Here is a 16953-nt window from a genome sequence, read left to right as displayed (position 1 = left end):
AACTCCAGTACTCTGGCCACTTCATGCGAAGAGTTGTCTCATTGGAAAAGACTCTGATGCTGGGAGGGATTGGGGGCAGGAGGAGAAGGGGACGACAGAGGATGAGATGGCTCACCGATTTGATGGACGTGAGTTTGAGTGAACTCCGGGAGTTGGTGATGGACAGGGAGGCCTGGTGTGCTGCAATTCATGGGGTTGCAAAGAGTCGGACACGACTGAGTGACTGAACTGAATTGAACTGAAGTGATGTAGGAACATTCACCACATGATTACCTTAATTTAGAGAATGTAAATGAATATCCAAATGTAAGATTAATGGAAGGAGAGAAAATTAATAGATACTTCAGAGAGAATTACAGTTAAATTATGTCACTTAATTTAATATTATTATGCTTTTCTGTTTAAAGAGCTCATGCATGAAACCTTTCATCCAATCATCTCTTCTTCTATGTAATAAAAATAGGAATTCTCAAAAGTCTGACATAGTCTGCTCCTCTGTAGTTGCTAAGTGAATGAGATGAGAAGCATGAAAAGGCAGGTCACGGTAGTATTTAAAAAATCACCTAATCCCATAAGATAACCTTATTTATATCTACAAAGCCTATCGTTACAAGTTAAACATTATATTTAAAAGCTAGGTTTTACTTGGCGAATTTCTGGGCATGAGTCCCATTTTCAGTAATGAAACCAAAGTAAAACTAAAGCCAAAACAGAAGTATACAAAATACATTATTTAGTTACTTTGAAGAGCAAACCATTAAGAGACACAAACTACCTAATTTTCATTATCAGAACAAGCAAACATTGATAGCCTCGTAGCTCCCTGAACCAGAGGGCTGAGAATGCAGAATAGCTATTTTCCCTGCTGGTTGGTGGCAAGCAAGGTAAGATTCCATGATCTCTAGTATGCATGCGAGCTAAGTTGCTTCGTTGTGACTGACTCTGAAACCCTATGGACTGTGGTGTGCCAGGCTCCTCTGTTCGTGGGGTTTTCCAGGTAAGAATACTGGAGTAGGTTGCCCTGACCTCCTCTAGGGGATCTTCCTGACCCAGGAATTGAACCCATATCTCTTACGTCTCCTCATTGGCAGGTGGATTCTATACCACTAGCATCACCTGAGAAGCCCTCAGATCAAAGATTATATTAATATTGCCAACTAATTAGTAGTTACAAATAAGTGTATACTATTGCTTCTCAGCCTTTCTTATACAATTATATTGCATTAAAACTTAATAAATTACTTTTATTTAGAGTTCAATATTCTAAAAATTACAGAATTAAAATATAGAATAGCGTAGTACATTAAAAAATCCTGTTTATAACATTTATTAAAAATATTTGAGTACTTAAAAAACCATGAAATATTTTATTAGATAAAACACAACATGTTGTTCTGTATATTATATGACTGATTTGTTTGTAATGTCACAAATATAGTAAAGGAGTGAATTCCTGTTTGGAAATAAATACATTTCCTATTTGACAAAAAAGAAAAGATATCTTTACCAGGAAGACTGTGAATAACACACTCCCAGAGGGGTTTATAATATGACAACAAAATCATATTCACATATTTTCCATCTTTAGAAAATAATTTTAAAGTGAAATATATTTTATCTTCATTTCATGTGAGAATTTGCCCACTGTGTTTATAATTTATCACAATGAAAACATGAATTCTTGGAGCTTCTGTATAATTTTCAATAAAAAAAATCTTTTTCTTTGCTTAGATTTTGAGATATAAACTGACAATGGAATGACTAAAGTGGTTTTGAATGATTTAAAGAAGAAAACCCAGTTGCTCTTGGGAAGATCACAGATTCAGAAAACTCCCACTAAGCACAAATATATCAGACTATTTGGCTGATAGTTGAACATGAGAATCATCTTGGCCATAAATAGCAAGGCCAGGCATTGACAAAACATGATCATCATTGTGCAGTAACATTTTTCTGGAGTGCTTCTAACTCATGCTGTCTTCCCCTTATTTTGCCCTGCATTCCACTTCCTGTTCAGTGAAAGTCTAGGCTGGATTCTGATTTTACTCCCACAGACTATTCTCTCCACTAGGAGATACCTCTCCTAAGGTGTTTCTGTGAAGTGCTTGACTGGAATAGACCATCTGGAATATCTGAATTTTAAAAAATCATCAATATCAAAAAATCTATATCTATGTGGGTTCTTTATCAGAATCTAGAAAATAATGTGTGAGAGTTTCTTCTATGTACTAGTCCATTCTTTTTTTTTTTTTTTTTAAATCTTTACCAGATTGAGGTGCTGTCTCTGAAGTGTTACTCTTGCGAGAATCTTCCATAATCAACTGTGGCTGCTGCCTTGCCGCTGTCCGGGGCGGGGAACTTCCACTCCCCCCTCCCAGGTGGATCCGAATTCACTACCCACTTCCCCACCCCCTCACGCGGCGGGGGACGCGCCTCTTTCTTAGGGGTCAGGCGGGGCGGGGAGAATCAGTGTCACTTAACAGCCAACTGTCCTAAGCTACCGTTTCCTCGGCAGTCAGGGCCGCCACTGGCGGCATGATCTACACCAGGCCCTGTACTAGTCCATTCTTTAGGGGAAAAAACAAAGACAAAAAAAAAAAAAAAAAAAAACTAGTGAGAAAAATTGTTTAGTTTTCAAGTTTTTAGATATAACTTTTTAGTTTCATTTTCTATACAGCAACCAAAAACTATGAAGAAAGGTTACTTGTGGACTACCATGTACGAGGGTTAACGTAGTTTCTGTGTGTGAAGGGCTGTGTCGTGGGGAGATATGGCAAGGACTTCTCAGAGAGAGGCTTTCATGTGAACATTTTTACAATATTTAGTCTTGCTGTTGTACTCAGTGACCTTTGCAGACAAGAGGGCCTTGCCAAATTCAAGGGACTGTGACGAGAATGGATAAATTGCTTTTCTTTTTCCAAACAGTTGCAGGTCACCTTCTGAAGAAGGAAAAAGGCCAAATAAAATCTAACCTCTGTGTGTCTTTTGTCAGATTGCACATTTGGACAGCCACTATCTTCAAATGCAGTATTCTGTTTCTGTTCTAACTAACCCAGATGGATGAATAACAACATGAGAAAGAGGGCATCGTATATTCTTTCCTTGTATTGATTTTCATAACTGATATAATAGTTAATTGATTTAGCTTAGTACTTAGAATTTTTAGAAATATAAACAATCAGTAGTAAATAAAAGGATACAGTGTTCTTTATTAGGAAACAAAAATAATGTGTTATGTGATAATCTACTAGATTGAAAAAAGTAGAACATAAAATGTAAAGATCAATATCTGGCAAATGTATTAAATATGTCAGTGGATTTCTGAAAGTGTATTATTCCTAGAGACATCCATGGAGGGGTGGTTATTTTACTACTGATAAGAACTAATACCTGAAATTTCTGTGGGATAAGTTTCCTAAAATGTATCTAGGACTTTCACTCTTAATGTTCTTAAACTTCCTTACCTTATAGATTTTGCTATTGGGCAGAGAAAGCAAGTTTACTTTTCACTTAACTGCTAAACTAAGATGTAGGATATGTGTGTATTTTATTCATTCAACATAAATCTGTAAGAATAGGGAGTGGCATATATAGCTAGAATATTTTCAGAATTGTGAAAGTATGTTATTCATAGAATTTGTCTTTGTTCCTATGGCTAGACAACATCAGCTCTGTTTTTTTTTTTTTTTTTCCTTATCATAATCCTGGCTCATTGAATATCCTTATTCAATCTTTCCCAAAGAGAGCATCTAAGGTTTTATTCTCTCCTCTTAATTTCTCTCTCTCTTTTGATAAACTGACAATACATACACCATAGCAGAAAGATAGCAACTTATACTTCACAATCTCTATAACAGATTTAATGAATGTTGATAGGTCTCTCATATTCATGGGAGATGTCATCCTTTTTATTTTGCGAAGTGATGACTAATGATCTGTGACTTCCCTTCTGCCTCTAATACCTGATCTTTAAAATCAACGCAGTTTTTCTGTTGGAAATTCATGTAGTAGGCAACATTTTGATTGGCTTGAAGGCAACATGGAGCAGCCTGGTCTAATTTTTACTTTAGCAATACCTATTGGCAATATGGGGAGATAGGCGGGATGCATGAAGAAGAGACTAAAACCTTAGCGATCACATGTGTGAGACTATGGGCCATGAGGATGAAATGTAGAGAACTGCAGGGGGCAGGGACAGTTGGGGAGACATTTAAGAGAAATTCTGGATAGGACTTGAAAAGTGACTGGATAGGTCCATATAGGATCTGGTGTTTCAGAAGGACTGGGAACTCCTAGCTTGGGTGACAGGTTGATTGTCATATTATTAATCGAAAGAGAGAAGATGAGGTTTCAAAAGGTTAGACAGTTTACTACATTCTTAATTTGATTCAACTACAAAACACTCAGGGCATTTGGCCAGCCAGTAATTAGACATACGGATGTAGAAGTCAGAAGGGAAATACGTCTAAAAGCATAATTTTCATACTTGTGACTTCCTTGAGGCAGTGCTTTCAGATATTTCTGTCTCCTCAACACCAAGCAAAATGTCAGGCCCCTACTGCACACTCAGAAAGGATTTAGCAAACTGAAAAACTAGCAAATGTCATGTGACTTATAGACAGTGAATGCTAGTTTCCCATTGAACTCCTGCGAAGTAAAGTATAATCGATATCATTATTAAAATAGAGGCCAAATATTTTCTAGAGTTGTACTATTAGACAGTCATGAGCAGGATCAAGAGTTACAGTGGCTGTTCTTTTAGGCCTCAGTCATCTCTTGCATGCTATTTCCCTTGACTCTCAAATTACTAAAGCAATGTAACTCACCAGGAGAACTGGCACATTAACTCCACTATTAAGCTTTTCAGTTTCAATTCTGTGGCTCATTTTCTGTGTAATACATATACATATATGTATAGATAAAATGTATATATCTGTTTTATATATATATATATATATATATATATGTATAATATTTTTAGAAGGGATTGTTTGCTTATTTAAGTACAGTAATAAATAGCTTTTAAATGTTAGTCGTTCAGTCAGGTCTGACTCTGCAAACCCATGGAGTGTAGCCTGCCAGACCCCTCTGTGCATGGGATTCTCCAGGTAAGAATATTAGAGTGGTAGCCATGCCCTTTTCTAGGGGATCTTCCCAACCCAGGGATCAAACCCAAGTATCCCACATTTCAAGCAGATTCTTTACCATCTGAGCCACCAAACTGTCTTAATACAGATATAGCTCCCCCCACCACCAGGGATTTAATTTATTGGAGAAGTTCACTGAATTTCTATTCTGGACAGACACAGGATAAAATCTGTCAAATACATACACTTTCAAATGTATGTATTTAAATGCAATGAAGATGCAGTACCATGTCCAGCAGCCTGAAAGTATTTATGTGCCAGGGAGAAAACCAGTATAAGAAATATTTATTGAGCACTTTATATGCTGTGCATGGATAGGGGTATGGGCTTGGGCCGCAATGTTGAAGAAATACATTGTTTAATACAATGTGTGCTCCCTCCTGTAAAGGTCAAGAGAAAATAAACAGGCAAATCCTGTATAGACTGATCAAAGCTACCACAGGGAGGCACTTCCAGCCAGAGGCCATGCCTTTCTAGAGGAACTGATGGTCTTCTTAGCATCTGAAGCATCAGTGAGTTATCAGTGTGAATTAGACTGCTCATTTTTAAAGAGAAAGAGAAATGACTAAGGAAGAAAAGCAAATTCCTGGAAGTTAGAAAGAACATGATGAATTTAGGACAGTGCAAGTGGCTTAGTATGGTTGGCATAGAAAGTATACACGGTGAAGGATGAGAGCTTAGTGTTAACTATGTCCATTATGTGGAGAGGAAGGAAGTTAAAGGTCAGCCCGCTATGCAGTATAAGTTGGTCAATGAACAACAATATGAAAATCAGAAGGGCCATGATACAATGATATTTGTGATAGCATCATGACCCTTGTTATTAGTTGTTAATTAAAGAGATTTAAATTAAAAAAATATGTTTGAACAACTGAGAGACAGTGAAGTATTAATAATTTATTCATTTGATCCTCAGATGCCCAGAGTATAAATATATGAAGTATAAAAATATAAATATATTTAATATTTTTTTTAAAACTGCACTTATAATAATGAAAGTGAATGCTCTGAATTTTACTAAGACATTCCATGCAAGAATTAATTCATTTTCATCTAGAATCTAAAATGTGCTTTCATGTTTCTATTGCATAGTTGTTTTTTTGCTGTATAACAACGGTGATCACATAACCTTTTATCCAAACTGGGACACTTTTGAAGATGAAAGAAGTGTTATGAATAATTATACAAGAACAATAGTCATAAATATGAACTGTCCTGGGCAAACCCAGGACTGGCTATGATTCTTGTTCAAAATGTGTATTTCATTTTAAAGTATACTTAAATTATTGGAGTTATGTAAAATTTGAAATGGGATGTTCGTTTTGAAAAGAAACATCTTTGTCTCTTTGAATTAGATGGGTTTTAATCTTTTAATATTCTATACTTGGTGAACTATCCATCTTTTCTTTCTAGTTTCACCTTTCCTTGTTATTTACCACTATACTGAATAAATCACTGGCAGAAATAGATAAAATGAAGATGACGAATCTCTTCTTTGTGACACTTACTGGCTGTTAAATGTGCATACAGCTTTTTAAAGTAGAATTCTTCTTCAAAGTCTAGAAGAGGATACTTCATTTTATTTTTCTTTAGCCTCAAAAACAGAAACTGGGGTCAAGTCCAATAAAAAAATTATGGCCAATGGAAAATGAAGCATTATTAAAATAAGAAAACGGGAAGAAATTGAAAGACTTACTACAGAGGAGAACTACCAAATTGTAGCATTTCAATGGATGCTTATACAAAGACACAATACTCAGCTATTATTCAAGCAGGTGGCATATTATTATTCTTACAGATTGATACCTTTGCTTATTATCCCCTTGGATGCACACAGAACAATAATTTGAATCTAATAATGTCTGTAGAAATTTCCATTAATAATATAAATTGTTATTAAAACATAAAAAAAATTATCTGTGGTCTGTTCCAATTGATTTTGTTTCTATAATTGATGGACTGAGTTTCACTATACCTGGGTACACCAGGACAACTGACTTTGATAATAAAGAAAAATAATTGATTTCAGGTTTCAAACGAGGCAGTTTGGAAACAGTGCTTTGTCGTTTCTTAACTCCCACAGAGTACAGCACCACAGGGCTCCAGGTAGATCCAGAGGAGACAATGGATACACATTTTGTAGTTTTATATAGTCCAATGATAATTAAAATTGTGCAAGGTGAATCTCATCCATCACTATTTCAAACAAACGGTAAAAGAAGTCTTTCTTTGTTGAATGACTCCCAAACTCCTCCTGAATGAGATCTAAGGAAATTGCAGTTGCACACAAGGTTTTCTCCCTGCTCCTGCTCTGTACCTCACTTCCCTGTTAACTGCTTGTAGCCTGGTATGTCATGCCTCCAAGATTTCACTTCTGTTCTTCCTTATGTTCAAACACATTTCCCAGTTTTATTCATTAGCCAAATCTGTCCAATACAGCAAAATTTAGCTTGGGGTAATCTCCAGAAAATCTTCCCTGAGTCCCCAGATTAATTTAAATGCCCTTAATCTGTGCTTTGTTAGTGAGTTTTACATTTCCTTCCTGTTAGCAGTTGATGTATTTGATTTATCAGCTTATATTATATGATTTCTCCTCCTTCTAGATCAACGTTCTTCACGGACAAAGAAACACTAAACAAATACAGAATCTAGAGTGTGTGTAATATAATTGGGCCAACAAAATATGTCCTAATTTGAGCTAAAATCAAATGTATCTCTGTATTACTGTTTGCAGTTGCTCTGACAGATAATTAAACCCAGACAGCCATTTCTAAGCAGCTGCATCTTCGTGAAGTAAAATAAGTATGGCTTTAGCTTAGATAAACTTAAATTTGAATTTCAATCCTGCTGCTTATTAATGATGTAATTCTGATTCAGTCACTTGCTATCTGAACTTTAGTTTTCATACTTGTACCAATAAGCAAAGTACTAAGATTGTGACTACAACTCAATGAAAAATATACATAAAACATATATGACATACGTGCTCAGTAAGCTTCCTTCCCTTACTTTCTTTTAACACTTTAAAAACATTTTTAATGTCACAGGGCTGCATATCTATTTTTCGTATGCATAGCCGTGAAAAAGTCGGACAACATACACTAGATTTACTGCATATCCTTCCTTATATTTGTTCTTTTACTTAGAATGCTCTTCTCCCAGGCCCTATCTCTACTAGGTAAATTCATATTCTTCCTTTGTTAGGCAGCTCAAGTCTTACCTTCTCAGTAAAGTCTTTAAGAACTAACTAACACATCATATGGGTTTCCACAGTACCTTTTTAATGGTTTTATTGCAATATAGTAGATATTAAACCAAAACTGTAAGCCAAATAAATTCTCTTAGCTTTGAAAATTTTTGTGGTCTAGGATCCTCTTTCAGATTAAAAAAATAATGAGACATATATTAAAATAATTTCTGGACAAAGAAGACAAAGCATAACACATTGTCGCTCAGTTGTGTCCGACTCTTTGCCACCACATAGACTGTATTTTACCAAGCTCCTCTGTTCATGGAATTCTCCAGGCAAGACTACTGGAGTGGGTTGCCATTCCCTTCTCTAGGGGATCTTCCCAACCCAGGGATTGAACCCTGGGTCTCCTGCATTGCAGCCTGATTCTTTACCATCTGAGTTGCCAAGGAAGCCCCCATTAAAATAAAAAAAATATATGTATATATAAATCCAGGTACTTTTAAAATATATTCATTGGTTAAGAATTTGTGGTTAAAAGCTAAATCCACTTGGTGAAACAAACAGACAAAAACCAAAAATCAAAACCTAAACTAAATGTTAGAAGATGTGATAAATTATAGTATGTAAATCATATACCTTTGATTAGGGTATTTATTACATATAAAAATATTCAGTATTTGAATAGCAGTTTAATATATAAAGTTATGTTAAAGAAAAAAAGCAGCACCATGTATTCTAACTGTTGCACTTCACCATTTTAAAGAAAAATTGGCTAATTGCAGTTCAAATTAATTTTCATTTTTATAGTATAAAAGCCCCTACAGTAGTTGCTACAGAATTTGTTGATAAACACAAAAACATTAGAACATTAGTTATATTTATAAACACAAGAACATTAAGCAATTCGGTAAATTTACCTTAATAACCAAATCAAATTTCTGGTGAAAGTCTCTATTTACTGGCTCCAGGAGACTAAGTTCTGCAGTCCTAGGATGCATATGAAAAAATCGTGGGTAATCCTCAGGAGTCCCTGAAAGACATTGACATTTCAGCACACAATAGAGAACAATAAGTAATATGTGTATCTGCTTTATCTATCTCTTTTCATTAACTGAGGAACAAATTCACAAATTCATTAGTAAATTAAGTTTCAAAATTATGCGTCTAAGGAAAACAGATGAAAATGTGGTTTATCTCTAGTTGGTTTATGAATAAGGGGATGACATTACTTCTTGTTTGGATGATTTGCCAAATACCTTTTATTAAGTGAAATCTTTAATTTGAAGCTTCATTACATAAAAGAGATATTAAGTTCATTGATAATAAATTTTGAATTATAAAATTGTATTTTAATGGTACATATATTTTAATTATAATCTGCATGGTCTTTCAACATACAGCAAAAGATGACTAGTAATTTGTACTAAATATCAAGTTGCTTGAATATTAAAATGAGAATATTCTATTACAGCTGGACAAACATGTTTCTTAAAATAAGTATTCATCTAATTATATCAACCACTTTAAATAAAAAACATTAAATATTAAATAAAATATTTTTATTTACTTTACTGTCTAGAGAGGATATTTCTAAAATTCAGCCATTTTAGTGAACTGAATTTTTCTTAAATTGTATCATCTTCCTTTGTATAGTACAACATTCTTTTTCTCAAAATGAACACAAAGTGTAAGTCAAATCATATAATTGTGGAATATACGCATTTGGCTTAATGATAAAGATAAGAATAAAATACAACATGACTGCCAATTATTAAATCCTACATTGTGCTATGAAATAGAGGAAAACAAAGGAATGGGAAAGACTAGAGATCTCTTCAGGAAAATTAGAAATACCAAGGGAACATTTCATGTGAAGATGGGCTCGATAAAGGTCCATACAGAAATGGTATGGACCTCTAAGAAGCAGAAGATATTAAGAAGAGGTGGCAAGAATACACAGAACTGTACAAAAAAGATCTTCATGACCAAGATAATCATGATGGTGTGGTCACTCACCTAGAACCAGACATTCTGGAATGTGAAGTCAAGTGGGCCTTAGAAAGCATCACTACGAACAAAGCTAGTAGAGGTGATGGAATTCCAGTTGAGCTATTTCAAATCCTGGAAGATGATGCTGTGAAAGTGCTGCACTCCATATGCCAGCAAATTTGGAAAACTCAGCAGTGGACACAGGACTGGAAAAGGTCAGTTTTCACTCCAATCCCAAAGAAAGGCAATGCCAAAGAATGCTCGAACTACCGCACAACTGCAGTCATCTCACATGCTAGTAAAGTAATGCTCAAAATTCTCCAAGCCAGGCTTCAGCAATACGTGAACTGTGAAATTCCAGATGTTCAGTCTGGTTTTAGAAAAGGCAGAGGAACCAGAGATCAAATTGCCAACATCCGCTGGATCATGGAAAAAGCAAGAGAGTTCCAGAAAAACGTCTATTTCTGCTTTATTGACCATGCCAAAGCCTTGGACTGTGTGGATCACAATGAACTGTGGAAAATTCTGAAAGAGATGGGAATACCAGACCACCTGATCTGCCTCTTGAGAAACCTATATGCAGGTCAGGAAGCAACAGTTAGAACTGGACATGGAACAAGAGACTGGTTCCAAATAGGAAAAGGAGTATGTCAAGGCTGTATATTGTCATCCTGTTTATTTAACTTATATGCAGAGTACATCAGGAGAAATGTTGGACTGGAAGAAGTACAAGCTGGAATCAAGATTGCTGGGAGAAATATCAATCACCTCAGATATGCAGATGACACCACCCTGATGGCAGAAAGTGAAGAGGAACTAAAAAGCCTCTTGATGAAAGTGAATGAGGAGAGTGAAAAAGTTGGCTTAAACCTCAGCATTCAGAGAACAAAGATCATGGCATCTTGTCCCATCACTTCATGGGAAATAGATGGAGAAACAGTGGAAACAGTGGCAGACTTTATTTTCTGGGCTCCAAAATCACTGCAGATGGTAATTGCAGCCATGAATTTAAGGGACCCTTACTCCTTGGAAGGAAAGTTATGACCAACCTAGACAGCATCTTCAAAAGTAGAGGTGTTACTTTGCCAACAAAGGTCCATCTAGTCAAGGCTATGGTTTTCCCAGTGGTCATGTATAGATGTGAAAGTTGGACTGTGAAGAAAATAGAGTGCCGAAAAATTGATGTTTTTGAAATGTCGTGTTGAAGAAGACTCTTGAGAGTCCCTTGGCCTGCAAAGAGATCCAACCAGTCCATTCTAAAGGAGATCAGTCCTGGGTGTTCATTGGAAGGAATGATGCTAAAGCTGAAACACCAATACTTTGGCCATCTCATGCGAAAAGTTGACTCATTGGAAAAGAACCTCATGCTGGGAGGGATTGGGGGCAGGAGGAGAAGGGGATGACAGAGGATGAGATGGCTGGATGGCATCACTGACTTGATGGACATGAGTTTGGGTGAACTCCGGGAGTTGGTGATGGACAGAGATGTCTGCGGTGGTGCGATTCATGGGGTCGCAGAGAATCGGCCATGACTGAGCTACTGAACTGAACTGAATATTGTTCTAAGAGCTTTATGTGTGTTTGTTAGTTGCTCAGTTGTGTCCCTCTTTGCAACCCCATGGACCATGGCCCAGCAGGTTCCTCTGTCCATAGAATTTCCCAGGCAAGAATACTGGAGTGGGTATCCATTCCCTTCTCCAAGGGATCTTCCCAAGCCAGGGATCAAACCTGGGTATCCTGCATTGCAAGCCAATTCTTTACCATCTAACCTACCTGGAAAGCCCTTAAGTGCTTTACATAAATAATCATCGATACCACTGTAAATTATTCTCATTGTACCCGGGAAGACTTAGGAGATTTGCAATATTAAGTAATTTGTCCAAGGTCAAAGAGACAATGTCAGACAGAGCTTTATTCAACTCCAGGTTTAAAGATGTAAATTATATTCAAAACTGTGTTAATTGCTATAGTCCTCTGCTTCAACAAGAAATAAAAATTTCCTGGGCTTATGTAAGGGGAGAAAAATGATGCCAGTTAAGCTTAAAAATTCAGAAATAGTCAAAATTGCACATGAAAATTAAGTATATGATAAAGGAATCATCTGCAAAATTAGGGGAAAATGGATTTTTTGTTAGGAGCATTTACTTAATAGTAGAGTCACACAGAAAATGATAAAAATTTATCTATTTTTCATACAGTATATTCAAGTAGACCACAAATGGAGAAGGTGTTTATGTTCAATAAGCAATAAAGCAATGGAAGTGCTAGTAATAGATGAAAATGTGGATGCATTCTATTCTAATGTGAGAGTGGGCATATCTTTTCTACCTGTGGCTCATCATAAAGTATCAGTAAGGGAAAAGGAAAATGCTTTTGAACTGTCGTGTTGGAGAAGACTTGAGAGTCCCTTGGCCTGCAAGGAGATCCAACCAGTCCATTCTAAAGGAGATCAGTCCTTGGGTGTTCTTTGGAAGGAATGATGCTAAAGCTGAAACTCCAATACTTTGGCCACCTCATGTGAAGAGTTGACTCATTGGAAAAGACTCTGATGCTGGGAGGGGTTGGGGGCAGGAGGAGAAGGGGACGACAGAGGATGAGATGGCTGGATGGCATCACTGACTCGATGCACATGAGTTTGGGTGAACTCTGGGAGTTGGTGATGGACAGGAAGGCCTGGCGTTCTGCAATTTATGGGGTCGCAAAGAGTCGGACATGACTGAGATACTGAACTGAACTGAAGTTAAAACAGCTGTAAATTTAACGGCCTTACAAAACTGCATGGCAAGACGCAATAACCAAGTAATGAAATTATATTATAATTATCTTTAAATTTAACACTTGGAACTTTTCACTTGCTGCATTATCCAAGTCATTTTTATCCCATTTTATACTTGAAAACTATAGTTTTTCTGCTAAAATAACTCTTTCTAAGCAATTTCATAGATATCTTTAGTTATCTCTTCCCATGAGATCACGTGACATGTGGTTCATACTTTACTTGTAGTATTTAAAATCATGCTTTTTTTAAAACCATGTATTTTAATGTATCTTCTGACATTTTTATCCATAGAGTGTATTCCTGCCCAACATAGACCAGTTCTCCCTCATGTTCATATCTACATCATCTAGCATAGTAATTGCCATACTATCAAGTCCTTAGTTAATGGGGGAAAAAAAAAAAAGCGCCTATTTCCTTTTATGTATGTCAACTTGAAAGTGAAAGAAAGTGTTAGTCACTCAGTCATGTCCAATTCTTTGTGACCCCGTGGACTGTAGCCCAACAGGCTCCTCTGTCCATGGATTCTCCAGACAAGAATTTTGGAGTGGGCTGCCATTTCCTTCTCCAGGGATTCTGCCCCACCCAGGGATTGAACTTGGGTCTCCTTCATTACAGGTAAAGTTGGCTCTTTACCAAGTAAGCCACCATGTCACCCCCCTAAAGACTTAAAACAGACTTATGCTTGTGTTCATAAGCACTTTTAAAAAAACTTTAATAGTCTAATCTCTACAACTTACTTATAATACATGTGTAGTTCTAGACACCAAAGACTTGAAACAGAATTTCTTGAATTTTCTCTATGGACAGTATTTCTAAGTATGCTATAACATTATATTTTGAAATCTGTGTGGCATCTCTAGGTGATTAAAATATCCATCTGTCCGGTGGGAAGGGGTTGAGGATAAAGTTAAATTCCATTCAATAGTTACTTTGAAACATACTTCAAAAGTGTCTCTTCTTCATTAAGAGATGTGTTGTTTGTTTTAGATGGGTGTATCTCTCTGGATACTATAAATCATGCAAAACAGCTACATCCATATTTTAGCAAAAGCAGTTTAAGAAAAGTGACATAATGAGATTCTTGTCAGTTTTGCTTTTGGTATGACTAACAGATATGCACAAGAATGGATTAAAATGACTTCTCTGAAATTCTTCAAGGAAAATTTCCCCAAAGGGTATAATGTGTAATCTTTCTTCTTGTTGGCTCCAATAGCTCTTATTTAATTGTCCCATACTTTTCAGAATTATGTAATGGAATCACTATTTTTAGAATTATGTAATGGCAATGGTACCCAACCAATGATAAAATACTAGTAGAACAAAAAATGTAAGCTTTTAAATTGATTTTTCAATTTTTTCTTAGAGAATTCTTTGTGAGCTGATACAGAGAAAACTACCAACAGCAGACTGCATACTATTTTGAAGTTGTTTTGCCTCCTCAATAAAAGTGTTTCTACTTATTGTTCTCATTTCATTGAGACTGATTCTAAGGGAAAAAAGTATTTTTGAATGGTTATCTTACAATTTATTTACATATAAAAATAATTTCAATAAAATTTCTAAAAACAAAATCTTTGTTATTGAACTTAAAAAAAAAAAGAAACTTATTTTTCCTACACAATTTTAGAGCTATAGCTGAGAATGTAAAATGTTAGACTATACAAACCAACAAGGATGGAATAGAGGATGCCTGGCCTATCTGAAGGTGGCTGGATATTCCGGTCCTGATCAATGGCTTGGATGGGTGGCGTAACAATGATGGGGTTCAGTTCTTCCTGGAAAAAAAGAATCAGAGAGTTTAGTTCAGTTTTATTACTTCAGAGAGAACTGACACTCAGATATTGTTGTCTGGACAGCTAGATAACACCTGAATGAGTAAAGTCAGATTTCAAAATGTGTAATTTAATACCACAAATTAGTTAGTTTTGAATCTGAAAGGGGAGCAAGATGCCCTCAAAGTCAAATGAAAAGACTTAGTTACTTTGTACACAGGGCTTTATATCACAGATTTCTCCTAAAAGGAGAGCAAGGAAGAAGTATATTAATAAATTTTAAATCTTTCCTTAATAATTTAATCAAACATATAAGGTTATCAAGTATAGTATTTGTTTTTGGCTTTAGACAAGATTTGTAAATATATTTATATACTTTTCTCCCTAAATGATGACTTAAAGTTTCACATAAATTACATTAAAATAAATGTTTTAAAATTTTATGTTTAAGTCAATAGAAATCAATTGTATGTTTCATATAGTTAAACTTAATGATATATCATGTAGGTATATACATGTAACTTATATACATATAATTATACCTTATATACATATAATTATATATGATATACATGTTATATATAGCTATATATATTATCAGAGAAGGCAATGGCAACCCACTCCAGTACTCTTGCCTGGAAAATCCCATGGACAGATATTATTCTTATCTGCAAGAATATTTTGTTTAAAGATATAATGCATTTCTGATGTCCAGTGGCATCAAGTTTTGCTATCAGGACCAGATAATAAATATGCTTAGGCTTTGCTGGCCATGCAGTCTCTGTTATAGCTACTCAAGCCTGCCATTGTAACAAAAGCAACCAGTAGACATGACTGTGTTGCAATAGTACTTTATTTACAAAAACAGATGGCGAATAGGATGTATTTTGCTAACCCTGTGCTAGATTATAATAGGTATGCTGGAAAGACAAACATTTACTTTGCAGAGATAAGTTTGGGAAACACCATATTAAATAACATTTAAAAAATGTTAATTCATTCTACTACAGGTTGTTTCAGAGATTTAAGTGCATTAATTTGCCTAACAACTGTCTAAGAAAGGAGCATTATTTGTACATTTTCTAGAATCATTTATTAACATCTTCTTGAACTAACACCCTTAGAACACAATTTAGAAAATACTGCTTTAAGTTTGTGGAACTCTCAGTCCAAATATATAATAGTAATTCTGAATGGAAATAGAGTGTGTCTCAGTATCTCATACACATTCTAAGGAATCGCTGCAAGGCTCTTATATATTATTCCTTCTCAACTAACATAACCTTGAAATGTATCATTCACTCTTGTACAAAATCTGTAGTTTCTAATCTCAGCAGAAATGTATAGTTCTGGCATTCTAAATGAAACCAAAAAAGCAATGATATTAATTGTTATGCACAAAACTTAATGTTATGTTATTAAGTTATATTAGGTTTACGGGAATTTTAATAATTGAAGGTAAACATTGACCAATAATTTAGAGCTCACATACATCTTAGGGGCTCTGTCCAAATCATTTTTCTAATGGGTTCTCAGTGGTCTAAATGCTATCAGTATTTTCCTAAAAATAAAGAGCTCTTTGTGGGGATAACTTCTGTGTGTGTCCACGTGCCCAGTCATGTCTGACTCTCTGTGACTGCGTGGACAGTAGCCCACCAGGCTCCTCTGTCCATGGGATTCTCCAGGCAAGAATACTGGAGTGGGTTGTCATTTTTTTCTCCAGGGAGCTGACCCAAGGATCAAACCCACCTCTCTTAAATCTCCTACAGGTGGATTTAGACCAGGTGGATTCTTTCCCACTGTGCCTCCTGAGAATCCAGGGATAACTTACACTCTATTCATTTCTTTAAATGTGGATTTAGAACCATGAAAATGTTAAATCAATATCAACATTACTACATTAAATCCATTTGACCACTGTTGTTCTCACCCAATGTGGTGTGTGTCGTGCTGTGCTTAGTCATTCAATCGTGTTTGACTCTTTGCAACCCCGTAAACTGCAACCTACCAGGCTCCTCTGTCCTTGGATATTCTCCAGGAAAGAATACTGGAGTGGGTTGCCACTGCCCTGCT

The 16953-nt window shown here is 35.7% G+C and overlaps 1 protein-coding gene across 1 annotated transcript in view; it reads right to left on the bottom strand.

The window, feature by feature from the left end:
- The window catches only part of PCDH15 (protocadherin related 15), a 1060244-nt gene that overhangs the window by 395372 nt on the left and 647919 nt on the right, over positions 1–16953 (bottom strand). The window contains exons 9-10 of the mRNA XM_059881970.1: positions 14775–14883; positions 9258–9370 (exon numbers count right to left, since the gene is read on the bottom strand). Coding sequence (XP_059737953.1) covers positions 9258–9370; positions 14775–14883 — 222 coding nt within the window. The remainder of the gene's footprint in view (positions 1–9257; positions 9371–14774; positions 14884–16953) is intronic.

Source organism: Bos taurus, chromosome 26 (assembly GCF_002263795.3).
Source record: "Bos taurus isolate L1 Dominette 01449 registration number 42190680 breed Hereford chromosome 26, ARS-UCD2.0, whole genome shotgun sequence".
Taxonomy (NCBI): domain Eukaryota; kingdom Metazoa; phylum Chordata; class Mammalia; order Artiodactyla; family Bovidae; genus Bos; species Bos taurus.
This window is presented reverse-complemented; position numbering and strand designations above follow the sequence as displayed.